At 40.7% G+C, this 23150-nt stretch overlaps 1 protein-coding gene across 2 annotated transcripts in view; it reads right to left on the bottom strand.

Moving 5' to 3' along the window:
* PIGN (phosphatidylinositol glycan anchor biosynthesis class N) overlaps positions 1–23150 on the bottom strand; it is a 360977-nt gene that overhangs the window by 325693 nt on the left and 12134 nt on the right. Inside the window, exons 2-7 of one of the 2 annotated variants that reach the window (XM_063450558.1) lie at positions 17738–17884; positions 13593–13851; positions 12983–13104; positions 10463–10561; positions 10062–10168; positions 2334–2458 (exon numbers count right to left, since the gene is read on the bottom strand). In XM_063450558.1, the coding sequence (XP_063306628.1) occupies positions 2334–2458; positions 10062–10168; positions 10463–10561; positions 12983–13104; positions 13593–13813 (674 nt within the window). In that variant the 5' untranslated portion in view covers positions 13814–13851; positions 17738–17884. The remainder of the gene's footprint in view (positions 1–2333; positions 2459–10061; positions 10169–10462; positions 10562–12982; positions 13105–13592; positions 13852–17737; positions 17885–23150) is intronic. The other variant, XM_063450559.1, reaches the window with a different exon arrangement.

Genomic DNA, 23150 nt, shown 5'->3' with positions numbered 1-23150 from the left:
GGATCATAGTTACATAGTTACATAGTTAGATAGCTGAAAAGAGACTTGCGTCCATCAAGTTCAGCCTTCCTCACATTTGTTTTTTGCTGTTGATCCAAAAGGCAAAAAAAAAAAAAAAAACAGTTTGAAGCACAATTTTGCAACAAGCTAGGACAAAAAATTCCTTCTTGACCCCCAGAATGGCAGTCAGAAAAATAAAACAAGGCTAATGTAAAACAAAGAAAAACACAGCTAATTGAAAGAAAATATAATAGAGTACTAAATGAGACAGAGAAGAAAATATGAAAAACTACATCTCTTTCACAAAAATTGTGCTAAGCTAGTATCTTAAACAACATGGGTTTCACATTTTGCTTATTAAAGGAGAAAAATGCAAAACATGCATTGGGGTCCTAGATTAGCATGATTTTGGAAATTAAAAAGGGACACTACAGACACTTAAATCACTTTAGCACTATCCTAGGGCCCATAAGCCTGAGCAGGTAATTAATGTAGTTTTATTAAAAAGAATTCCGTGCAAGGGTTAACTCCACCTCTAGTGGCTGTCTACCAGTCAGCCACTAGAGAGACTTCCGCTCTATACATGGAGACATCCAGCTCCACCCAAAACCCCATAGGAAAGCATTGTATAATGCCGAACGATGGAGAAATACTAATGCGAGGCGGACCCGAGTCAGTGCTGGACCCAGGTAAGTAACAAAGGGTTTTTAACCCCTTCTGCACCACAGTGGTGGGCCTTGATGGAGGGGGAAGCTACAGTGCCAGGAAAACGAGTTTGTTTTCCTGGCACTATAGTTTCCCTTTAGCATGATTAGTCTTTTTTGGTCTTTTACTTTTCTGTTGCATTTACATTTGTGAAATTTTGTGTAGATACCTAATAAAGGGACAAATTGGAAATGTTATTTTTATCGCTTATCACAGCAACTGTGATTTGATCAGGTTGACATGCAATATACCCCTACTGGACTTGTGCACAAATGAATTTAAGCTGGTACAAAGAAATTTAATTTCTTTTATTCTGAGCTCAAACAAATCGATCCGCCCAGGATTTACCTGTGGATTCTTTATTATTGAATATAACTCCACAGAAAAACTCGCATGTATTGAACTTTATTAATTGATCTTGACCAGCAAAGTGCAAGATATGATCATGTAGGAGACGTATAACAACTTACAGTGCAGAAAATTATGGACAGTAAATTTTCATGCAAATAACTTTAAAGGAACACTATAGTCACCTAAACTACTTCAGCTAAATAAAGCAGTTGTAGTGTATAGATCATTCCCCTGCAATTTCACTGCTCAATTCACTGCCATTTAGGAGTTAAATCACTTTGTTTCTGTTTATGCAGCCCTAGCCACACCTCCCCTGGCTTTGATTGACAGAGCCTGCATGAAAAAAAAAACTGGTTTCACTTTCAAACAGATGTAATTTACCTTAAATAATTGTATCTCAATCTCTAAATTGAACTTTAATCACATACAGGAGGCTCTTGCAGGGTCTAGCAAGCTATTAACATAGCAGGGGATAAGAAAATCTTAATTAAACAGAACTTGCAATAAAGAAAGCCTAAATAGGGCTCTCTTTACAGGAAGTGTTTATGGAAGGCTGTGCAAGTCACATGCAGGGAGGTGTGACTAGGGTTCATAAACAAAGGGATTTAACGCCGAAATGGCAGAGGATTGAGCAGTGAGGCTGCAGGGGCATGTTATATACACCAAAACTGCTTTATTAAGCTAAAGTTGTTCAGGTGACTATAGTGTCCCTTTAAGAAGGGATTATCTGAGACTATGTTGGATAAGATTGCTGCCTTAAGGACCAAGCTTCTGGAATAAAAGGGAATCATGACATGTCACACATGTCGTGTGTCCTTAAGGGGTTAAGCTAAAGTTGTTCAGGTGACTATAGTGTCCCTTTAAAGGGTTTCAATAAAAAACAGACTATCGGTATATCAAATATGTTTGTCACAGCACGAATTTCTACAAAAATTAGAGATTGCAAACAATTGTTTAAAAAAACAACCTCTTTAAAAACCATTTAAAGGGCTGATTTTAAACATAACACTACATGCAGGCCTACTTCCAAAAACACAACACTAGTTTTGTAGAAAATATGAGCACAGAGCATGAAAATAATTAATGTGACAAACAAAAAATGGACAAAGCAGAGTCAGCATTAGTACCCAAATAACCCTTCACCTATTTGTTAAATAAACATCATGAAATGCTTTGTTATTGAGGAATTTGTTTTAGTCTATAAATTGCAAATGTATTTATGTATTACAGCTGCATAATCTTGTGTTAGTCAATGCTAAAAAGGAAAATCCACACACCTTGAGCCTGGTCTGTGAGCATGTCCATTTGTATCTAAACCAAGCAAGTGAAGAAAAAACACAACCTTTTCACCATTTAGCTTATTAAATAGGGTTTGATTTTCCCGGGCAGAAATAAAGAATTCCTAAAACAAAAATGTTTTGATAAATTAAAAAGAGAAAGAAAAAAAAAATACATTTGGAGAATAGAGGATACTATGGGGAAATGGATAATAACGTTTATGCTTTTCATATTACAAAGTGATGTATTGCTAAATGCAATTTAAAAAATATTTAGTGTACATAAAAATGATATGATATATACATATAAGCAATCCTGATTCTCCAGTTTATGTAATATTTAACCCAGCTATTAATTTAACCCCTTAAGACCGCAGCCAAATGTACAATTGTGATTCAAAAAAAATTTAAACAAACCACAGAATTTTACTATATGTCTGTTCAACAATAATTTACCTCTTTCATACTAAGTGCACCCACACTTATTATATATAATTTTGTTCAGGGGAAACAGAGATTTCATTTCATATCAAACATTCATATATGGAACTCCATTTTATATGAATAAAATCTAAAAAACTTGAAAAATTTAAGAAATCTTGTTATTTTTCAATTTCAGCATGGCAATTTAACTGTTAATGTCAGAATACTGTTCGGTTTTCCTGCAATAAAACATAATATTTGTATTCAGAAATGTCTCACGATTAAAACAGTACCCCCCATGTATAGGTTTTATGGGGTTTTGGAAAGTTACAGGGTCAAATATACGGCTTGTCCATTATTTTATTTTCTACATAGAAATTTGACAGATTGGTTTGAGTGACCTAGGTTGCCTTTGATACCGTATGGCAGCCCAGAAATGAAAATTACCCCCATCATGGCATAACATTTGAAAAAGTAGACATCCCAGGGTGTTCAAAATGGGGTATGGCCAGTCTTTTGTAGTAGCCACTTGGACACAAACCCTAGCCAAATTTAGCGTTCATTTTTTTTGTTTGCATTTTTCACATAAAATCTGTACTTTCACTGATAATATTATTGTTAGTATATAGTTTACTGCCCTGAAACACTCCTAGTTCTGTTCAGTGATGTCTCACGAGCGCCATGGTACCCCCCATGTATAGGTTTTATGTTTTTTTTAGAAAGTTACAGGGTCATATATGAGGCTTATCCATATATGCTTTTTCACATTCAAATTTGTCAGATTAGTCTGCTGTGACAAGGCCGCCTTTGAGACCGTATGGCAGCCACAAAAGGAAATTTACACCCATCATGGCATACGATTTGAAAAAGTAGACATCCCAGGGTACTCAAAATGGGGTATGCCCAGTCTTTTGTAGTAGCCACTTGGGCACAAACCCTAGCCAAAGTTAGCGTTTTTTTTTTTTTTTTTTTGCATTTTTCACATAAAATCTGTACTTTCACTGATAATATTATTGTTAGTATATAGTTTACTGCCCTGAAACACTCCTGGTTCTGTCCAGTGATGTCTCACAAGCGCCACGGTACCCCCATGTATAGGTTCTATGGGGTTTTAAAAAGTTACACAGGGTCAAATATACGCCTGTCCATTTTTGGTTTTAAACATTGAAAATTGGCAAAGCGATTTTCTGGGCCTATCTTGCCTTTGAGAGAGCATGGCAGCCTGGGTAATAACATTTCCACTTCTATGGCATACCATTTTCAAAAGTAGGCAACCCAAAGTATAACAAATGGTGCATTTTAAAATGTTTGGTCTAACCACTTTATCAGAAATGAAGGGCCCACATAGCGGTAATAGATTTATTTGTGCTTTTTTCCCCACACATGAACTCACTTTTCACAGGACATTTCCTATTCCTGGTATGAGTTATTGCAACAAAGCATCACTATTTTTTTTTTTAACATTGTCTCCTGAATATAACAGTACCCCCATGTACCAGATTTTTTGTTTTTTGGGGAAGTCACAGGGACAAATATATTAGATGTCCATTTCAAAGTTGGAATTTTGGCAAAGTGATTTTCTGGGCCTCTCTCGCTTTTGAGAAAGCATGGCAGCCTGGGTAATAACATTTCCACTATTATGGCATACCATTTTCAAAAGTAGGCAACCCAGAGTATTTCAAGTGGTGCATTTTAAGATGTTTGGTATAACCACTTTATCAGAAATGAAGGGCCCACATAGCGGTAATAGTTTTATTTGTGCTTTTTTCCACACATGAACTCACTTTTCACAGGACATTTCTTATTCCTGGTATGAGTTATTGCAACAAAGCCTCACTATTTTCTTTAACATTGTCTCCTGAATATAACACTACCCCCATGTACTGGATTTTCTGTTTTTTGGGGGGGTAGTCACGGGGACAAAATATTAGATTCCAAAGTTGGAAGTGGTTTTGGTTCTTAGAATGTCTCTTTAAACTGTAAAGCATTCAACAGACATGTAAATTACAAAATAAAAACTGTTCACATAATTGTGAGGATTTGTTATTTTCTATCATTTTGTTTAGCTATCAAGCTGTGCATAAATCTCACATATGACAATTTAGCCGTAATGGCAACTCCATGTTTTATCATGAATTACAGTAATGCATGCACATTTAGCTGATTTACAAAATATCCAGTGCAAGTCACTTAGGCATCATATGCCATGTATATGTCATTTATGCACACGCCATTCAAGATGTATGGAGAAGCTATAGGTCACTTTTGTTATCATGGAGTGCAGGGTGAGCATGTAGCTGCTGCAATTTAAGTAAAACACAGAAGCACTAATGCATAGGATAAAGGGAGGAAATGAGTCATCCTGCATTACACTATGCAAATACCCTACGTTGTTGTAGTAATTAGAATGTCTCTTTACACTTTAGTTTTGAGTGCCTTGCAATTTGCTATATTGCTATATGCATGGCTTTGTATATATTATTGTATTGTGAATACGATAATTGTATGTAGGCCCAAAGCCATATATTTCCAGACTAATGATACGCTCTAAATTAAATTGTTAAAAATCATGAAAACGGACTAGGAACTAGAAGTGCCACCCACCCGAGACACACAGGACGATAGACATGGCCCTGACACCAGCTCCCCTACACGTAATCACTATCAATGCGAAGGGACTCAACAAACCGGAGAAAAGATCCGGGGCGCTGAGGGACTTTCACGAGCGGAGGGCCTCAGTAGTTATGATACAGGAAACCCATTTCAAGAAAGGGGCTAGACCCAAACTGACTAATCACCGCTACACACAGGGCTACTACAGCGATTATCACGGGGGAAAGGCTAGGGGAACAGCGATACTACTTCACAAGAGCGTGCCGTTCCAGGGGGGAGAAAGCATGACGGATGACGAGGGCAGATACTTGTTCCTCAAAGGGAAAATAGCAGAGCGACAATACACGTTCGCGACAGTATATACCCCCAACACACGACACTACCGCTTCCTCAAGCAAACACTCCGTAAACTCATGGAGTTTAGAGAGGGAACCCTCATACTGGGAGGGGATTTTAACATGGCATTAGACCCAACATGGGACACATCGTCAGGCACCTCCCACATTCCCACGCAACAACGGCAAAACATTAAAGCGTTACTACGCAGTCACCGCCTGGTTGACTGCTGGAGAGCCCATCACCCAGACACAAGAGATTACACCTTCTTTTCCCCCCCACACAACTCATACTCCCGAATAGACCACATATACACTACACACTACGATCTCTCACTGGTCACCGAAGCCACGATTGGAACGGCGACGTGGTCAGACCACGCGCCAGTCACCCTTAAACTAAAATCACCACTTTTTCGCCCCACTACCCCGAAATGGAGACTAAACGAATACCTTCTTACTAATCCGGAGGTCGTAACCCTCATAGGCCGCAAAATCAGAGACTACCTATCCCTCAATACAGCCGAACATACATCCCCGACAGTACGATGGGAAGCGCACAAATCAGTAATAAGGGGACACTACATTCAACAAGGGGCGATCATAAAGAAACAAACTGAATTAAGACTAGCAAGCCTCCTAGAGGAAATACACCACATAGACGATCAAAACAAACTCGACCCGAACCACACACTCCAATCCCGACTCCTACAATTGCGGAGAGATTTAGCCACGTTAATCCACTCTAAACACCATAGAGACGCCGCTAGACATAAAGCCTTCTTTACCCTACACGGGAACAAGAGCGGCAGGCTTCTGGCTGCTATGCTGCGGAAACGAAGGCAACACACGTACATTGACAAGATCAGAGATAAGAAGGGTACCCTACACCGCCTCCCATCGGACATCATGAACGCAATCCGCGCATACTACACGGAGCTATACACACTCCCGCAACCACAGACCGAACCAGCGAAGGCCCGCCTTCGCCACTCGATTCAAACATACTTGACAAAGTACCCAATGCCGACCCTAGACGCAGAAACCGCCGATGTGCTTGACGAACCCATCACAATAGAGGAGCTGTCGGCAGCAGTTAAAAGCACCAAACCCGGTAAAAGCCCAGGGCCGGACGGCCTGCCGGTGAAATATTATAAGACGTACGCGGAGGAGCTACTTCCACCAATGGTGGAAGCGTTCAACGCAGTGAGGGAAGGGGAACATATCCCCAAGCAAGCCCTGACGGCCCACATAACTGTCATACCCAAAGACGGCAAAGACAGGGAATACTGTGGGAACTATAGACCAATTTCGCTAATTAACTGCGACGTCAAACTCCTGGCTAAGGTCCTCGCCTCGCGCCTCACGAAGCACATCCCATCTCTGATCCATCCTGATCAGGTGGGGTTTGTGACGGGGCGCGAGGCCCGCGACAACACCATCAGGGCACTTACCCTTATGCACGGCAACGGGACGGCGATCGGAGGCCTTCTCCTGCTGTCCACAGACGCGGAGAAGGCCTTCGATAGAGTAAGATGGGAGTACCTCTTCGAAACGCTCGCCCACATGGGACTGGGCCCCCACTTAAGACAATGGATAGAGGCACTATATCGAGAACCTACTGCCCAGGTACTAGTCAACGGGGCGCTAACTAATGCCTTCACCATCCACAATGGCACCAGACAGGGGTGTCCCCTGTCGCCGCTCCTTTTCGCTCTGGCCCTGGAGCCATTCCTCACACACATCAGACACAACGGAGACGTGACAGGCCTGACGAAGGGCCCGGTACACCATAAGGTAGCGGCATATGCCGATGACCTGCTTTTCGTGGTGACCAACCCAGTAATCACCCTACCGAATATAATGAAAGAACTACAAATATTTGGGGACATATCCAATATGAAAATTAACTACGGAAAATCGTACATCCTAAACGTTAGCGTACCCCACACGAGAGCGGAATCCCTGAGACGCAGCCTTCCCTTTCAATGGGCCGAAAACAAGATTAAATATCTAGGAATTTGGCTGACCAAACGCACGGGAGACCTGTTCAGAGACAACTTCACGGCCATACTACAGACATTCCAGCGGGACATGAGGGAATGGTCATATCCCCATATCTCGTGGCTAGGGAGAGTACAGGTCATAAAAATGAACTTCCTCCCGCGCCTCCTGTACCTTCTCCAGGCCATCCCCATTGTAATTCCGAGACCCTTCTTTATGACACTCAGGAAGGAGATGACCAGGTACATATGGGGCGGGGGGAAACCCAGAATAAAATTCTCCACACTGACCAGACCTAAGGACAAAGGGGGATTAGCCCTCCCAGATTTTCAGCTATACTATGTGGCTACGCACCTACAGAGGGTTGTAGAATGGTCCAAGGACGGGGTAAATAAACTGTGGAAAACGGTAGAGGAGACGGAGGCAGGTAGACCAATCGCAGGACTCCCATGGAGTCGTGACCAGACGGAAGGACATGACATGTCCATATACACGAAAAACACCCTGGGGGTATGGCGGAAGGTCAAGCGACAGGGAAACCTTTCACCCTACCCCTCCCCCCTTATGCCACTGACACATAATGAGGACTTCCCCCCAGGACTAGACCCACGAGCCCTCAGAGATATCATCCCGAACACGTCCCCACGATTGCATCACACCCTCCAGGGAGGGACCTGCAAACGGCTAACGGACATGCTAGAGGAAACACCCCCAACATTTATGCTTCGTTTTCGCTATGCCCAACTTATAAACTACATACACACCCTACCACAGGGACCAGCACTCGCCAGGGAATACACCACAATAGAGAGGATCAGCGCGCACCCAGACCCACTCCCACACGGGATATCCTCCTTGTACTCCATGTTACAGTCGGAACTCCCGACTGAGTCGCCCCGTTTCATGGGTAAATGGGAAGCAACCCTAGGTATCACACTCACGGAAGCGGACTGGGAATCAATATGCTACCTCACACACCATTGTTCCACACACAGTAAAACGCAGGAAACGGCCTACAAACTCCTGACGCACTGGTACAAGACGCCACACCTCCTACACCAAATGAACCCAAGCCTATCCAGTCTGTGCTGGAGATGTGGAAGGGAAGAAGGCACACTGAAACATATCTGGTGGGACTGTACACTGGTCACCCCGTACTGGCGGGGAATACACAAGATGCTAGGGAAATTCACAGAACGACCACCCCCCCTGGAACCGGCAGCGATGCTCTTACACCATACACCAGTTCCCCACTCCAAATATAAAAAATCCATGACTATCAGAATACTAAATGTAGCCAAACGAGTTCTCCCTCAATACTGGAAGAAACCTGTGACACCATCAATGCTGTCCTGGTTCAACCAAATGGAGGAACTAAGGACAATTGAGGAACTGACAATGACGACAAACACTACCCCGACGACATACACTGACATATGGACATACTGGATCCTAGAGACGGCAAAACCGAAATTCCAACTAGATCTTAGGACAATCACTGATGCCCACCTCCCAACCACCTGACAGAACACGGAAACTGAACACCCAAGGCGACAGAAGACTACTGACAGAGGACCAACCCGACCACCCCACCCCCTCCTGCTTACCTTTCCCCAATTCCCAAAGAGAAAGCACCGGCAGACCCCACTTGACTCTAAAACCATACAGTAGGCCAATGTTACCCGACATAAAGACACCCTAGCGGCTACTTGAAAGCTGTAGACAACTAGAGACTACACCCCTAGACAATTAAGGGTAGGACATAGGGTGGAACACACCAAGTTCAATCAGCTGGGACATGACCTACTTAACTCAGCATTCTACTGTTAAGGACAGAGGGGGTGGAATCTTAAAATTATAGGATGTTGAAATTTACACTTGAAACTTAAATGTGAACATATACGACATCAGTTGAGAGCCACACGGCTCACGACCACTATACAAATCTGAAGTCGTACATGGCAACAATTGGATCTGCGCATCCACGAACCTCCAAAAAAAAAAAAATACAAAACACAAAGAGACCTGCGAGTCTCACCTTCACGAATGATACTGAATAATGACTCCATAAAATCAATACTATCGACAAGAACAAGCGGGACCTGCGAGTCCATAAGGTTTATTGGGGCCTGCGAGCCCACCTGCAAATACTTTTTGTTACTATTCCCAGGGACCTGCGAGTCCCATTGCTTCTTGCCTAATTCTTGTTGAAATGACAATGCAAATACGTTAATAAAAATCAAATTTACAAAAAAAAAAAAATCATGAAAACATTTTTTTTTTTTTTTTTTATTATTTTAATTACAGGTTGAACGATGAAACAAGGATGATGTTAAATAAATGCTATACTAACCTTCACATTTTTAAAAACCCAGGTATCCAGTTTGGTAGCATCCTTAGCAGCAAAGTCCTCAGTTTCTGCCAAGTAGCAATGTGTGTAAACATGCTCCCCACTTGCACCTGAACAGAAGCAGACGTCATACAATTTATGTGCTTTTTTTAATACAAGCATAGGAGCATTACATCATCACTGTTCTATTTAACAACTTGCGCAACTGTCAAGAAAATTCAAGATAAATTTGCAACTCTTACTATGAACATAGTCTGCATGTAAGTATATGAAAGTCTCTATTAGGAATTCTTGTCTAGGTGTATATTATTCCCACTACTGTCTGACTGACAAATTATGAAAAGGTAGCATGCATCACCCAGTGAAGCAGGCCTTCAGGTACAGATAGATAATACATAGTATACCTTTTGCAAACATGGGTAAGATATCTGGACTTCCCCAACTCCATGTGTATGCACTCTCATTGAACACAGAATCAAACTGAACAGGGTTCTCCTTCCAACCTACACACACAGAGAAATAAACACAGAGGACATAACATCACAAGACAGTAGATGGTATTGAATTAATAAATAGAAAATACTTATATAATTACATGAAAGGTTATATTTGGATTTTTTTGCACAATATAAATCCTGTCTTTTTTTAAGAAGAAAAAATAAATACTCCCCACACTGTCCTTGACCCGTTCACCCTTCAGAAAAATATTCAATAGTCCAATGGGATAGGATATCCCCAAATATTGGCAGAATGAGACCAGCACAGGTCTCACCTGCCCTACTGCCTTCCCTCGCTATACATGTTGCACAGTTGTAGCGACTCTATGGTTCCCTTTCCCCTGCAGTTTACCCTACCTTCACTCTTTACCTTAGTAACATTACTTCATTATGGTATACTGATTATATGGGCTGAGTACCTCTAATGAGTTGTATTACACATTGGGTTTCACATATGGATCCTGCCTGATCCCTTTGCAGTTAACATTAGAACTTAAAACCTCAATAAGAATAAATGCTTACCAGCTAAGAGGGTAATAACTACACTCAATATCACTCATGTACTTACTATTTACATCATCACATTATGTTATGTCTTGTTTTTGAATTAAATGAAAATGAACGATTTTTTTTTATTTATTTTTTTTTTTTTTTTTAAATGGTAATTTGTGATATGTCATGGGTAGAACCAGCATAAGTTTTCCAAATGATTGTCGGAAAAGAATTTCCAAATTATTTATGTAGGAAATAACTCATAAACTTGAATGGTGACTTCTGTAAATAAATCATTGGGAAAGTTTTTCTAACCTTATTAAACATTTTGGAAAGATTATTAAACTGGGGCCATAGTTTGTCCTAAAGATGGAGCTACAATATGCTAAAATCTACTAATAAATTAAATAACAGAGGATCCTTTATTGATGGAATGTTATTATTTTTATACTTTTTGATATTTAATATGTTAGTGACTAAGTTTCAAAGCTTTAGCATAGTAAGCTTTTTGGTTGTTTACAAGTTTGGACTTTAAATCCTAGCCCCTTACTGCTGTTTGCAAAGTAACAGCAGTAAAGTCCTAATTAAGCACCCTCCATACGACTGATCTAGCTAATTAAAGAAGGGAAGTTCAAAACTCCTCACTCCACTTTCACTGCCCTCTCCTTACATCAAGACCAGGTGTATCTATCTGATTGGACAAAGAAGTAAAAGCATGCCTTGTTAAAGAACACAACATAACCTGTTGGAGATGTTTACTGTGAACAACATGAGTCTGTGTCTGTGCCGTGGTAACTTCTTCCCGGCACTGCAAAGAGATTGCAGGACAAACAAGAGATTGCTAAATTACATAGAAGTCCATGGCGAAGAAATGATCAATTAGTTAATTTTACTCTTACACTTATCTCCTCTGAAATGAAGTTGGCAATACATTGAGGTATATAACGGTCTTGTGATTAGTTAAGTTATGAAATCACAACAGAATTCAGGGGATAAGCAAGGAAATCAATTTAGATGTGGTGTACAACTTTACACCACATTTCTGATATCATTTTTATAGATCTCCTGCTAAAGTATAGAGTAGACTATATTATTTGCCAAGATCCAGATCAGCTATTGACATACTATATTTCATCACAAAGTTGCATTTTAGGTGTGATCCCTGTATACAGAACCCTTGAATTTTCCAAGTCCATTCACGCTCTTTCTGCCTAGTAATGTATGTGTGTGTTGGATGCTGCTGTAATTCAAAATATAAAAGGAAAAAAAAAAAAAAATCAAACCAGGAATCAGTAGCAAAATCACATGCTTAACCAGCAAGTCAAAACAGGCAGAATATGCAGAGGACAACTCTTTCACGTCACGTAATAGATTTCTTCAGGTATGGTATAACTAGCCTAATACATACACTCTAAATATCCTGTGGTTATAATAAGGCTATAATTATGTGTTCTGCGTAGATACCATTCAAATACAGGCAGTTTATTAAACTCTATGGAAAATAACTCAATTTCACAGCTTTCTGAATGCAAGCCAAACAGCAATGTCTCTCAGACCACATCATTAAAGTAGCTTTGGCTCACACTGCATAGTTACAAACAGATTGCGCCTGGTTAGTGATGCATCAACAAATAGTAATTAAAATCAGGCACTCCTTCAGTTGTAAAACTTGTATTGTATTGCTTTCCCAAACTATTGTGTCAATGTTTTTAATAACCTTCAGCACAATACAGCAAGGAAAGCAACATTAATTTTAGAACTGAGCATTCTGTACTTTGGGTTGCGTGACAAGTAGGCATAACCTGGGCAAATACAATCAGATGACTTCCAGATTACAGAATTAAAAAACGTAAATCTATTAATATTAACATTTTTTAAGACAGTTCTAGTTGTCAATTGCAAAGATCTAATGTTACTTCTTACAAGGCTTCTCACCTTTTGCAACGGCACTGACATCTTCATAAAAGCCAGCTATAAGAGCCACATGTCCAGGCCTAGACTCTGTAGGGACTCGAGTGTGAGAAATACCCCAGCTACCTCTTGTGTGGATTATATCTCTAGAATGTAACAATGAGATATTCAATTCAGAATAAAATCGAAACAAGTTAAATTGTGTGTACATAAAAAGTAAAATGTAAATACAATAAAAGCTGAATTAATATTAACAAAATATTTGAATTATTTTTTTTTAGCCAAGTGTGTATACCAGATCAAAAATTCAACAGTGTTGGTGGTGGAGGAATCTACATAAAAGGAAACTACGTAAAATCTGCAGGATGCATTATTAAGTGGTTTAATCAAAGCAAGGCACCAAATGACACTTCATAGGGCCAAGGCTATTAGCCACAGGGTCCCAGAAACTTCTGATGCTGAACTTTATGGGAAATGTAGTTCAGAAACATCTGAAGTTCACAGTTAGTCAACACTGTCCTAGTTATGTGGTCCGTATGCAAACCTTTTGGGGATGAAATATGCAAATATAATTGTACTGCAATAATGTACCTGAAATATAAAACCAATTTATTTTATGAGCGACAGCTTGTACCTGAGGTACGGTGCCCTGGATGTGCCATTTTCATCCAACTCAAAAAAAGTGTCAGCTCTCAAGCCATCAGCCACGAACAGCACCAAGCGATTTGCTGGTGGTTGCAGTAGTGTGCGCTGCGGGGTCATCCCATGTATCAATGGTGATGTAAAGTAGATGTCAAAAATCGAAGTGAAGAAAACAAAATGCACGAACAAGCCAGCAATGAACGAGAGGAGCATTTTCTAAATGTATTTTGAGAAGTAGCCGTTGTAAAATCCTAGTAATGAAAAGGAAAAAAAAATGTAAAAACAGAAAAAACATGTAACTTAATATAGATTTAAAAATGTCACACAATGCTGGACTTATTGTCTTTATTATACTCAAAGTTTCATTTGTTGAGATTTGAGGTGAATAATTGCACCGACTGTTGTCACCTTCTCACCAAGCTGCTTGGAGATGGTCTTGTAGCCCATTCCAGCCTTGTGTAGGTCTACAATCTTGTCCCTGACATCCTTGGACAGCTCTTTGGTCTTGGCCATGGTGGAGAGTTTGGAATCTGATTGTATATAAATGTGATTCTAAATTTATTTTATATATAATTATATTATTTTATTAATTATATATTAGGGGACCTACTTGACAGCCCAGCCAAAAATAGCAAAGAGTTTACTTTGCAATCCATGTTTTTAACACTGTAACTTCCCAAAACTCCATAAACCCTGTAGATTGGGGGTACTGTTGTACTAATAAGACACCGCTGAACATAAATGAGTGTTTTAGAGCAGTAACACTTCTGACAATAATATTATCAGTGAAAGTGTAGTTTTTGTGTGAAAAATGCAAAAATAAAAAAATAAATAAATAAACTAACTTTGGCCAGGGTTAATGACTAAGTGGCTACTAAAAAAATGACGAGACATGCCCCATTTTGAATACCCTAGATTGTCTATTTCTGCAAATGGTATGCCATGACGGGGGTAATTTTCATTCCGGTCTCAAAGGCAACATTGGCTGAAGCAAACCAATCTGGAAAATTGTAATGTGCAAAAACTGAATTAAGCAAACTCTGTAACTTTGAAAATTGAAACTAATATATGGGGACATCACAGCATACAAATATGTGTGTTTTATTGTAGTAAAAGCTAAGAGTATTATAACATTCATGGGTAAAATGTCATGCAGGACTTGGAACATAACAGAATGTCTTGTTATCTCAAACCTTTTTAGATTTTATTCACATTAAGTTGTGTTTTATACAGTTGCAAGAAAAAGTATGTGAACCATTTGGGATGATATGGATTTCTGCACAAATTGGTCATAAAATGTGATCTGATCATCATCTAAGTCACAACAATAGACAATCACAGTCTGCTTAAACTAATAATACACAAAGAATGAAATGTTGCCATGTTTTTATTGAACACACCATGTAAAAATCCACAGTGCAGGCGGAAAAAGTATGTGAACCCTTGGATTTAATAACTGGTTGAACCTCCTTTGGCAGCAATAACTTCAACCAAACATTTCCTGTAGTTGCAGATCAGACGTGCACAACGGTCAGGAGTAATTCTTGACCATTCCTCTTTACAGTACTGTTTCAGTTCAGCAATATTCTTAGGATGTCTGGTGTGAATCGCTTTCTTTTTTTTTTTTTTTTTTTTTTATTCTTTATTTTAGTAGTGCAGATAGTCACAATATTTCGATAAGTGCCACAACAGCGTATTTCAAGTGTTTTACATGGTATACAGTGGCATGAAAAATGTGCACAATTTTTTTTTTTTATATATAACAGCTTAATAAACAGGCTTATGATGGATCTAGTTACAGTAAAATTTTGTAGAGTATAAGGTATTACATTCCTGAGAGGAACTAACAGTCATATATATGCCAGGATTATATTTGTTGAAATTCTTGCTTTAGTGCAGAAACGAGTAAGGTAAAAGGCAACGTTTAAACAGGCTTATGGCATAGACAGTAACTGCAATTATTGTTAAGGTGAGTGTTGAGGTAGCCTATGTGCACTTGTCAGGATAAAGTATGCAGAGGCGTGACTGAGGGTACAGACAAGACACATGCAATCTTATTTTTAGCAAAGCCATGCAATTAGGTTCATGCTGAGAGGAAACAGGCCTATTGAAACAGGCGTCCAAAACAGGCTTATATAAAGAAATTTCTAATAAAAGAAAGTAAAATATATGAAACGCTATGTTTGACATCGGTGCCTTATTATAAAACATGCTAGGCTATAAAGGTATAAAACATTGCTTTGTTGAGAAGGAGATCGTTCACTTTAGCCCGGACTGGCTGGCAAACTATACTGTGTAAGTAAGCGTAGTTCAGGCAACAACATTATGGTGATATAGGCAGTATGAAATTTAAAGAAAAAACATAAGGAAAAAAGGCAATCATATGGGAAAAATATAAGAGAATACCACTGGTGGTAAGGAACTGGAGCGCGCATATGGCTCTAGTCCGTGTGTCTGACCGGTTGCGGAGACAGTTCAGCCTATGCCCGACGTGTAGTTTCCCGATAGCCAGGGAGAGTGACTTCTGCTTTCGGGCTGTGAAGTGGGTTGCAAAGTAAGTCCATTCCCTGGGGTCGCCAGTTCCCGTTTGCTTGGTGTCTGCCACCGGTGCGTTTTATGTTGCTTTATGTGCCACCATGTCGGGGCCGTCTTCATTGCCGTTGTCTGCCTCTTCATCAGCTGGTTCCGACCACTTGTGGGTGAGTTCTCGCTGTTATGTTGGTGGGAGGTCGGGCCGATGTGCGTCCGCCTGTGTACTTGCCGGTTCCCTGGGGCCTTTGGCGTGGTCCTGTAGCCATGTTCTGGTAGAGTGCTGGGCCTTAGGGTCTGTTCGGTGGTGTTACTTTTCTGTGAGAGGGGGCTGGTGTGTGTGCCTGGTTCGTGATCCCGCCATGCCGGTCTTTGGCGTTTGCGCGGCCTGGTGGCCGCCTGGAAGGCCAGAGCTGGGTGTTCGTAATGACGTCTGCGGGTGGTTGGTCTTAGCCACGAGGCCACTAATTGTGTAGCCCGCTAGTAGGTCACCCCCCTGTCCACCAATGTTATGCAGAATTTCAGGCACAGTGGTCTAGGGCCATCAGAGAGTGGAGTGTGGCACGGCTGACCGCTGACTTTTTTCTGTGTCTTAGCTGGGCGGCCATTTTGGCTGGGCCTCAGGTGCCTTGTGCGTTTGCAAGTTATGTGGTCTGGGTATCTCGCTCACCGTTTAGGTTTGCTTGGGTCGTATGTGTTGTGTCCGTCGCTTGGTGGTACCGGGATATCCCTCACCGGCCAGGGGGGGTGAACGGGGTCTGGAGGGTTGCAGCGTTTTCCCGCTGAGCTGTTGGCGCGGAGGTCGGCTGCCACTCCCGCGCCTGCATAGGTTGGTAGGCCGCAATCCTGTGTCTGCTCCAGGTCGCTTCTCCGAGCTCGGCGATCCGGCAAATTGAGTCTCGGGGGTCACCCCACTACTCTGCTGCTTCGTTGTGGAAGGTTTGGTGTGGTAGTTTTGGGGGAATGTCGCTTGTTAGCCGGTTTTCGCACGGAGCTCTGGTTGAGTGCGACCAGTCTGCTCGGCAGTCAGGCTCAATCGGGTTGAGGTCAGGACTCTGACTGGGCCACTTCAGAAGGCGTATTTTCTTCTGTTTAAGCCATTCTGTTGTTGATTTACTTCTATGCTTTGGGTCATTGTCCTGTTGCAACACCCTTTTTCTGTTGAGCTTCAGCTGGTAGACAGCTGGCCTTAAGTTAAGTTTGATACATAAAAGTGTGGTTGCACTTCATATGAAAGAGGTAAAAAATGTTAAACAGACATATCGCTCAAATTCTAGGTTTTATTTTGGTCAGAACTTGGACAATTGCCTTCATCCTTAAGGGGTTAAACAGTATTTTAGTTTGGTTGGCATAACTCTTTAACAACCCATCAATACCTGACTATTTTGTGATTGACAAATTATTGATTTTTTTTTTTTTTTTTTTTTTTTACAATTATATTGCAATGTGACAAAGACTATGCATGTTTTACAGACATAGTGGTAAATGTTTCAAAGGATCAGGAGTACCAGCAAGGATTGGAGGATGACTAAGTGCAAAATGGTTCATTGTGTGCATACTGACAACAAGACATTAACTGAGCAAACAGTATTTGAACAATCTACTTACACATAGAATGTGCTCTTTTCATGAGGTGAAATACAGATTTGATATTCCAAATAATAAATTTTTCATGTTTTCACAAGCATGGCAGATGCATCATCCTTGCTATTAATTCTGCAGAATTGATTTTACACTTATGCCAGGAAAGGCTTCCTGAAAGGAAAAAAGACATTTTGAACTCACTCAGCCTTTATTACAAATCTGAAAATACCCTGTTAGTAGCTCATGTCATAAGCAGAAGTCAGAGTGCAGGAAAATGTTTTAAAATTGGTCATGCATATACTAATCTATGCCATGGATTTCAAGATGTTCCAGATATTATTTAGAAATCATTATTTAGGAATTAGCAAATGAACACTAATGATACATGATTTATTTAGCAATTTGTATAAAAGGCAATTCCCTTTAGGGGTGTATGATGCCATCTCTAACGGACAATAATAAAATACCTTATTAACCCCTTAAGGACCAAACTTCTGGAATAAAAGGGAATCATGACATGTAACACATGTCATGTGTCCTTAAGGGGTTAAATAGCAATGATCACTTTTTTGTGGGGAAAAAGAATTCTAAAATAAAAATGCAAAATGAATAGTTGTATTTCTCAAATTTAAGAGAATAGGCAGTGTTTACATTGCTCCCTATGGACACCTCTAGAGGCCACTCCTCAGACAACCACTAGAAGTGCTTCCTCGGTCAGTGAAGCATAGTGTGCAACACCTACGCTCAGCGCCTCTGAACTTTCCCCATAGAGATGCACTGATTCAATGCATCTTTATGAGGAAATGCTGGTTGGCCAGGACGGCATTTGGCTCTGCCCCTAACACGCCTCCTTGACAACCAAAGGTAAACCAATGCTTACCTATGGGAAATCATTGTGATTGGCTGAGATCATCACTTCTGATAATGTTAGCCAGGGAGGTGGATCAGAGGCAGGGCCAACAGATCCATGCCCCGCTTTCTAGTTTTCTAGTTATTGAAGGAGACAAGGGCTAAATAGTGTATGTGACACTAAATTGTCAGGAATACACATTTGCATTCAGACAAAACGAAAATTTCCGTGGCGCCGAAGTCTAGTGAATAACCCTGTTGATGTTTTAGTCAATAATGTCATTTCCACAGAGGTAATGGTTCCCCTTTAACCCATGCTTTGGTGCAAAAGCTAAAACAAACGGCAGGTCTGTAGGAAAACATGGGCAATAAATTTAAAAAGCAGGAATGCTGTGCATGCTCATTTGCATATTCAGCATGACATTTGGAAAGTAGTGTTGAAGCATCGACCAATTAAAAATACATTTTCCCAACGATGCGTAGATGTTGCAAATCAGAATATTTCCAATATACACACGACGTGAACATATACAGATAGTCTAATCTAGCCAAAGCAGCTTGTTTTTGAGGACTATCCATTGTAATGAGCATGAAAAATCATATAAGCAGGCAATTGTTATGCTATTTGGAAGATGTCCCAATACTGCATGTTATGAACACCTGTTACCATTTCATATGATAACCTAGGGCTACTGAATTAAGACAATCACTTGGATTAAGATACAATGACCATGACAGGTGCAAAACCATTAACAAGTTTCTGTAGTCTAATTGTCTGTCCTTAGATACGGGAAGAAAAAAAAAAAAAAATCAGGGACAGCTCAATACTGCCACCTAGTGTCATGTTTTCCAGTTATGACAAGATTTCTGAAAATTAAAAAGAACATTAAAAGAGTTATTCGCTAAAGTGGGAATGGTTCAGAATTGTAAATAAATTCAAAGAGAATTGCACATTTAAAGCTAACACAGATATGGAAGCATAGCTGACTTGGAAAATATTTCCAAGTTGGCTATGTTGACTTTTAATTTGAAATTCACTTTGAATTTAAAAACACTCATCACTTTAGTGACAGTAATGGTTAATAAACTCAGATTATATTGTATTTTCTGTGTAAATACACCAGTCTAGCGGTTTAAAGGGACACTCCTGGAATTATAGCAAGTACTGCTTTTTTGTTGTAGCTATGGAGATATTAGACCAGGGGTAGGCAACCTTCGGCACCCCAGATGTTGTGGACTACATCCCCCATAATGCTCTTACACCCATAGTGCTGGCAAAGCATCATGGGAGGCATAATCCAAAACATCTGGAGTGCTGAAGGTTGCCTGTGCCTGTATTAGACTACGGGTTACGTTTTTTGTCAAAACATTTTGAAGCGCTTTGACAAAATGCAGAGAATCCCAAAGCATTCTACGTAAAGCCTTCTGCTTGAGATGTCATAATAAGGACGTTTCCCTCTCTGTGCCAACTCATCGTCATCAAAATGGCTGTGGAGAGTCACTGCTAACAGCCTCATGTCCCAAGTCAGCAATATGTTATCACGTCATACAAATTCTTGAACATAAAATAAAGTGATAACTCCTTATTACGATGCTTAATTTACATTTTTTTGTACACTAATTACATTAATCCAAGTTAATTGAACTTGTAGCTATAGAGATAACATGCATACCTTCACACCAAAAATTTAGATAAATATACAAAAGTTCAGTAAAGACCTCAATCCCACTGTTATTTTACATATCTATATGCAGAGAGTAAACAGCTTACCTTAAAGCATAGGTTCCCAACCTAGTCCTCAAGTACCCCCTAACCGTCCAGGACTTAGGGATTACCCAGTTGTGTCTAAGGTTCTTTTAGAAAAAAAAAAAAAATTATAATAAATAAAACCATGTTAGATACTACAGGATAATCCCTAAATCCTGGACTGGTAGGGGCTACTTGAGGACTGTTTGGGAACCCCTGCCATAAAGGATTCCTCCAAGAACCATAACCACTTCAGTGATCTGAAGTGTTCATGGTGCCCGGAGTCAGTACCTGCAGCTTTTCAAGATGGTATAACTCAACCTCCAGTAGCACCATTAGTACATCGGTCGCCAGCACGGAACAAGAAGTCATTGCTGGCTAATGGTAATTCAATGCATATATTTCTTGCACAGAGAATCTTTTATTGGCTAAGAGCGCTCAGTCAATGATGACCAGGTTAAAAACAGATGCGCATTGCCCAACATCAGAAAAGGATTTGGCACCTGGTGGGGACACAGGTAAGAGGGCAAACTATTGCAGTTTTGTAAGAGAATTTGTTTAACCAGTTCAGTTAACAAACATTGATGTTTAACCCCTTAAGGACACATGACATGTGTGACATGTCATGATTCCCTTTTATTCCAGAAGTTTGGTCCTTAAGGGGTTAAGCAAATACAAGAATATATAAGCTATAAAATGTTATTTTAGCTAAACAAAAAAAATGTAATTTGTTCCCCAAATGTGAATGATTAACTTATTAAACTAGAGATAGCGAACCTTGCAATTATTTAATTATCTATGCAGTCCCAGTGGTATACAACAATATCAGTTGTTTTTTTTTTTTTGTTAAAGTGAGTGTCCAAACCTCTTCAGCTCCTTGAAGTGGTCTGGGTTCATTGCCCAGGTACCTTAACCCTGAGCAGGTAATTATTGCAGTTTGATACATTTTGATAAGGTAACTTCTCTTCTACTATTTGCCGTGAAGAGGGGGGTAAGGGGGGAAAGAGTGGGTAAAACAGGGACATAACCCCCATTGGCCGGCAGGTAAAGAATAAACTAAGGCATAAAACTGTGCTCCTGGAAACACTATTTATTTAACCAAAAAATATCTATAAAAAAAAAACACAGACTAAAGTCAAACAAAAGTAAAAAAAAAAAAAAAAACAATAGCTGCGTGTGGACTAGTCACAGTATTGATGCAGAGGAGGAAGCCCCTCTCTGAGCCACTGGCCCGAATGGGTGAATCCTCTTTGAATCCAAGTTCTCGGTTTCGCTGAGAGAGGTGGACTTGTCAGTTTGGAGAGGTCGGTGGTCAAACCAAGCTTCTGCAACATGAATGTCATCTCTGAAGTGTTGCTAACCTTTATCAAGCCAAAATCTCGAGTGATCAGCACCATTTGTACTGCATCTTACAAGTAGTAAGCTCCTTGGTAAAAGCCGCAACGACCTCCAACAATCTAGGGTGGTACTAGTAACTAGATAAATCAAGAAAGAAAGTCAGCGAGTGATTCTCAAAGCAAAGTGAAGACTTATTGCTGATCGCTGCCATGAATGCCAATCTGTCCTGACTCTGTTGGAATCTAACAATAATGACTGTGCTTGTTTCAGGATCGCTGGAAGCTGATTTAGGTATTCGGTACCATCCATCGAGAAGCATTTCTTTAGCTTGTTTTGCAGAGAAGAAGTGAAGAAGTAATCTATAAAATAGATACGCTATCTCTGCAGCCTTAATGGTTTGCATCATGCCATACTTTTTTTTCTTTTTTTCCAGCACCTCCTGTCTTTGATGGTCAACATGCGCTCCTGAATCTGGGCTTATAAGCGTAGTGTCTGCAGTCCCAGATCCAGGTTTGATATCCTGTTCTAATGTATTATTCACCTCCGTGTTGTGAAGGCATGTGGAGACCCCAATGATCTCTTCCCTAAACTGGCCAATGTCAGCCGCAATATTTCTGTGGAGCCCCTTAAAGAGGCTCCTGATTTTCTCCTAGATAATCAGAGGCTTTCTGGCAGATCTGGGAAGTAATATATTGCTTAACCAGGCTAGCGGTATTCCCGAGCGTGACTCGGGGTTAATTTTCGCTGCCAGAAGCGGTAACCCCGAGTCACGCTCGGGGCAGATAACAGAGCTGGCAGCGGAGTTTCCTTACCTTCTCCTTGCGATCCAGCGATGTCCCCGCGCTGTGATTGCCGGTGAGAGCCCCGGCGGATGCCTCCATCTGCCCTCCTGGATCCGTCTCTGTGAGCCGCAGAGGCTCATGGGGGCGGAACTGGGCGGGTAATTCAAATGCATAAAAGTATAAAAGTGACACACACACATAAAGTTAGGTGATACAGTGAAATCCTGTCAGATTACATTGTATCACCTCAGATTTGACACAGTATCACCTCAGATTTGAAATTTGATCATCCTACACTGCCCTGCCTGCCCTTTTTGCTGTAATTTCTGCCCATAACATACATTTTTTACCATGGCATCAAAGCGTCACTTTAGCATCTCCAAAGCGGGTTTGGATCAGAGGAGTGACAGCGGCAGCGACACAGAGCCCCTCGCAGAATTGAGCGACTGCGATAGCGATTCGTGACAAGATTCGTCATCCGACTCTGACAGTGACCAGAGAAGTGGCGACAGCGACGATTCTGCACCCGAACTCAGTGATGTGCGCACTTGGTGCCTTATTGATTGCGGTATGGATGAGGTACCGCCGCCAAGATTTCCGTTTACTGGATCACCTGGGATGAAGGTAGACGTTGAGCACAATGATCCTTTGGCATACCTAAAATTATTTCTCACAGATGACGTCATTGAAAAGATTGTCACGGAGACAAATCGCTACAACG

The sequence above is a fragment of the Pelobates fuscus genome, chromosome 4, assembly GCF_036172605.1.
Source record: "Pelobates fuscus isolate aPelFus1 chromosome 4, aPelFus1.pri, whole genome shotgun sequence".
NCBI lineage: Eukaryota > Metazoa > Chordata > Amphibia > Anura > Pelobatidae > Pelobates > Pelobates fuscus.
Note: the sequence above shows the minus strand (reverse complement) of the source record. Positions and strands in the feature narration are given on the sequence as shown.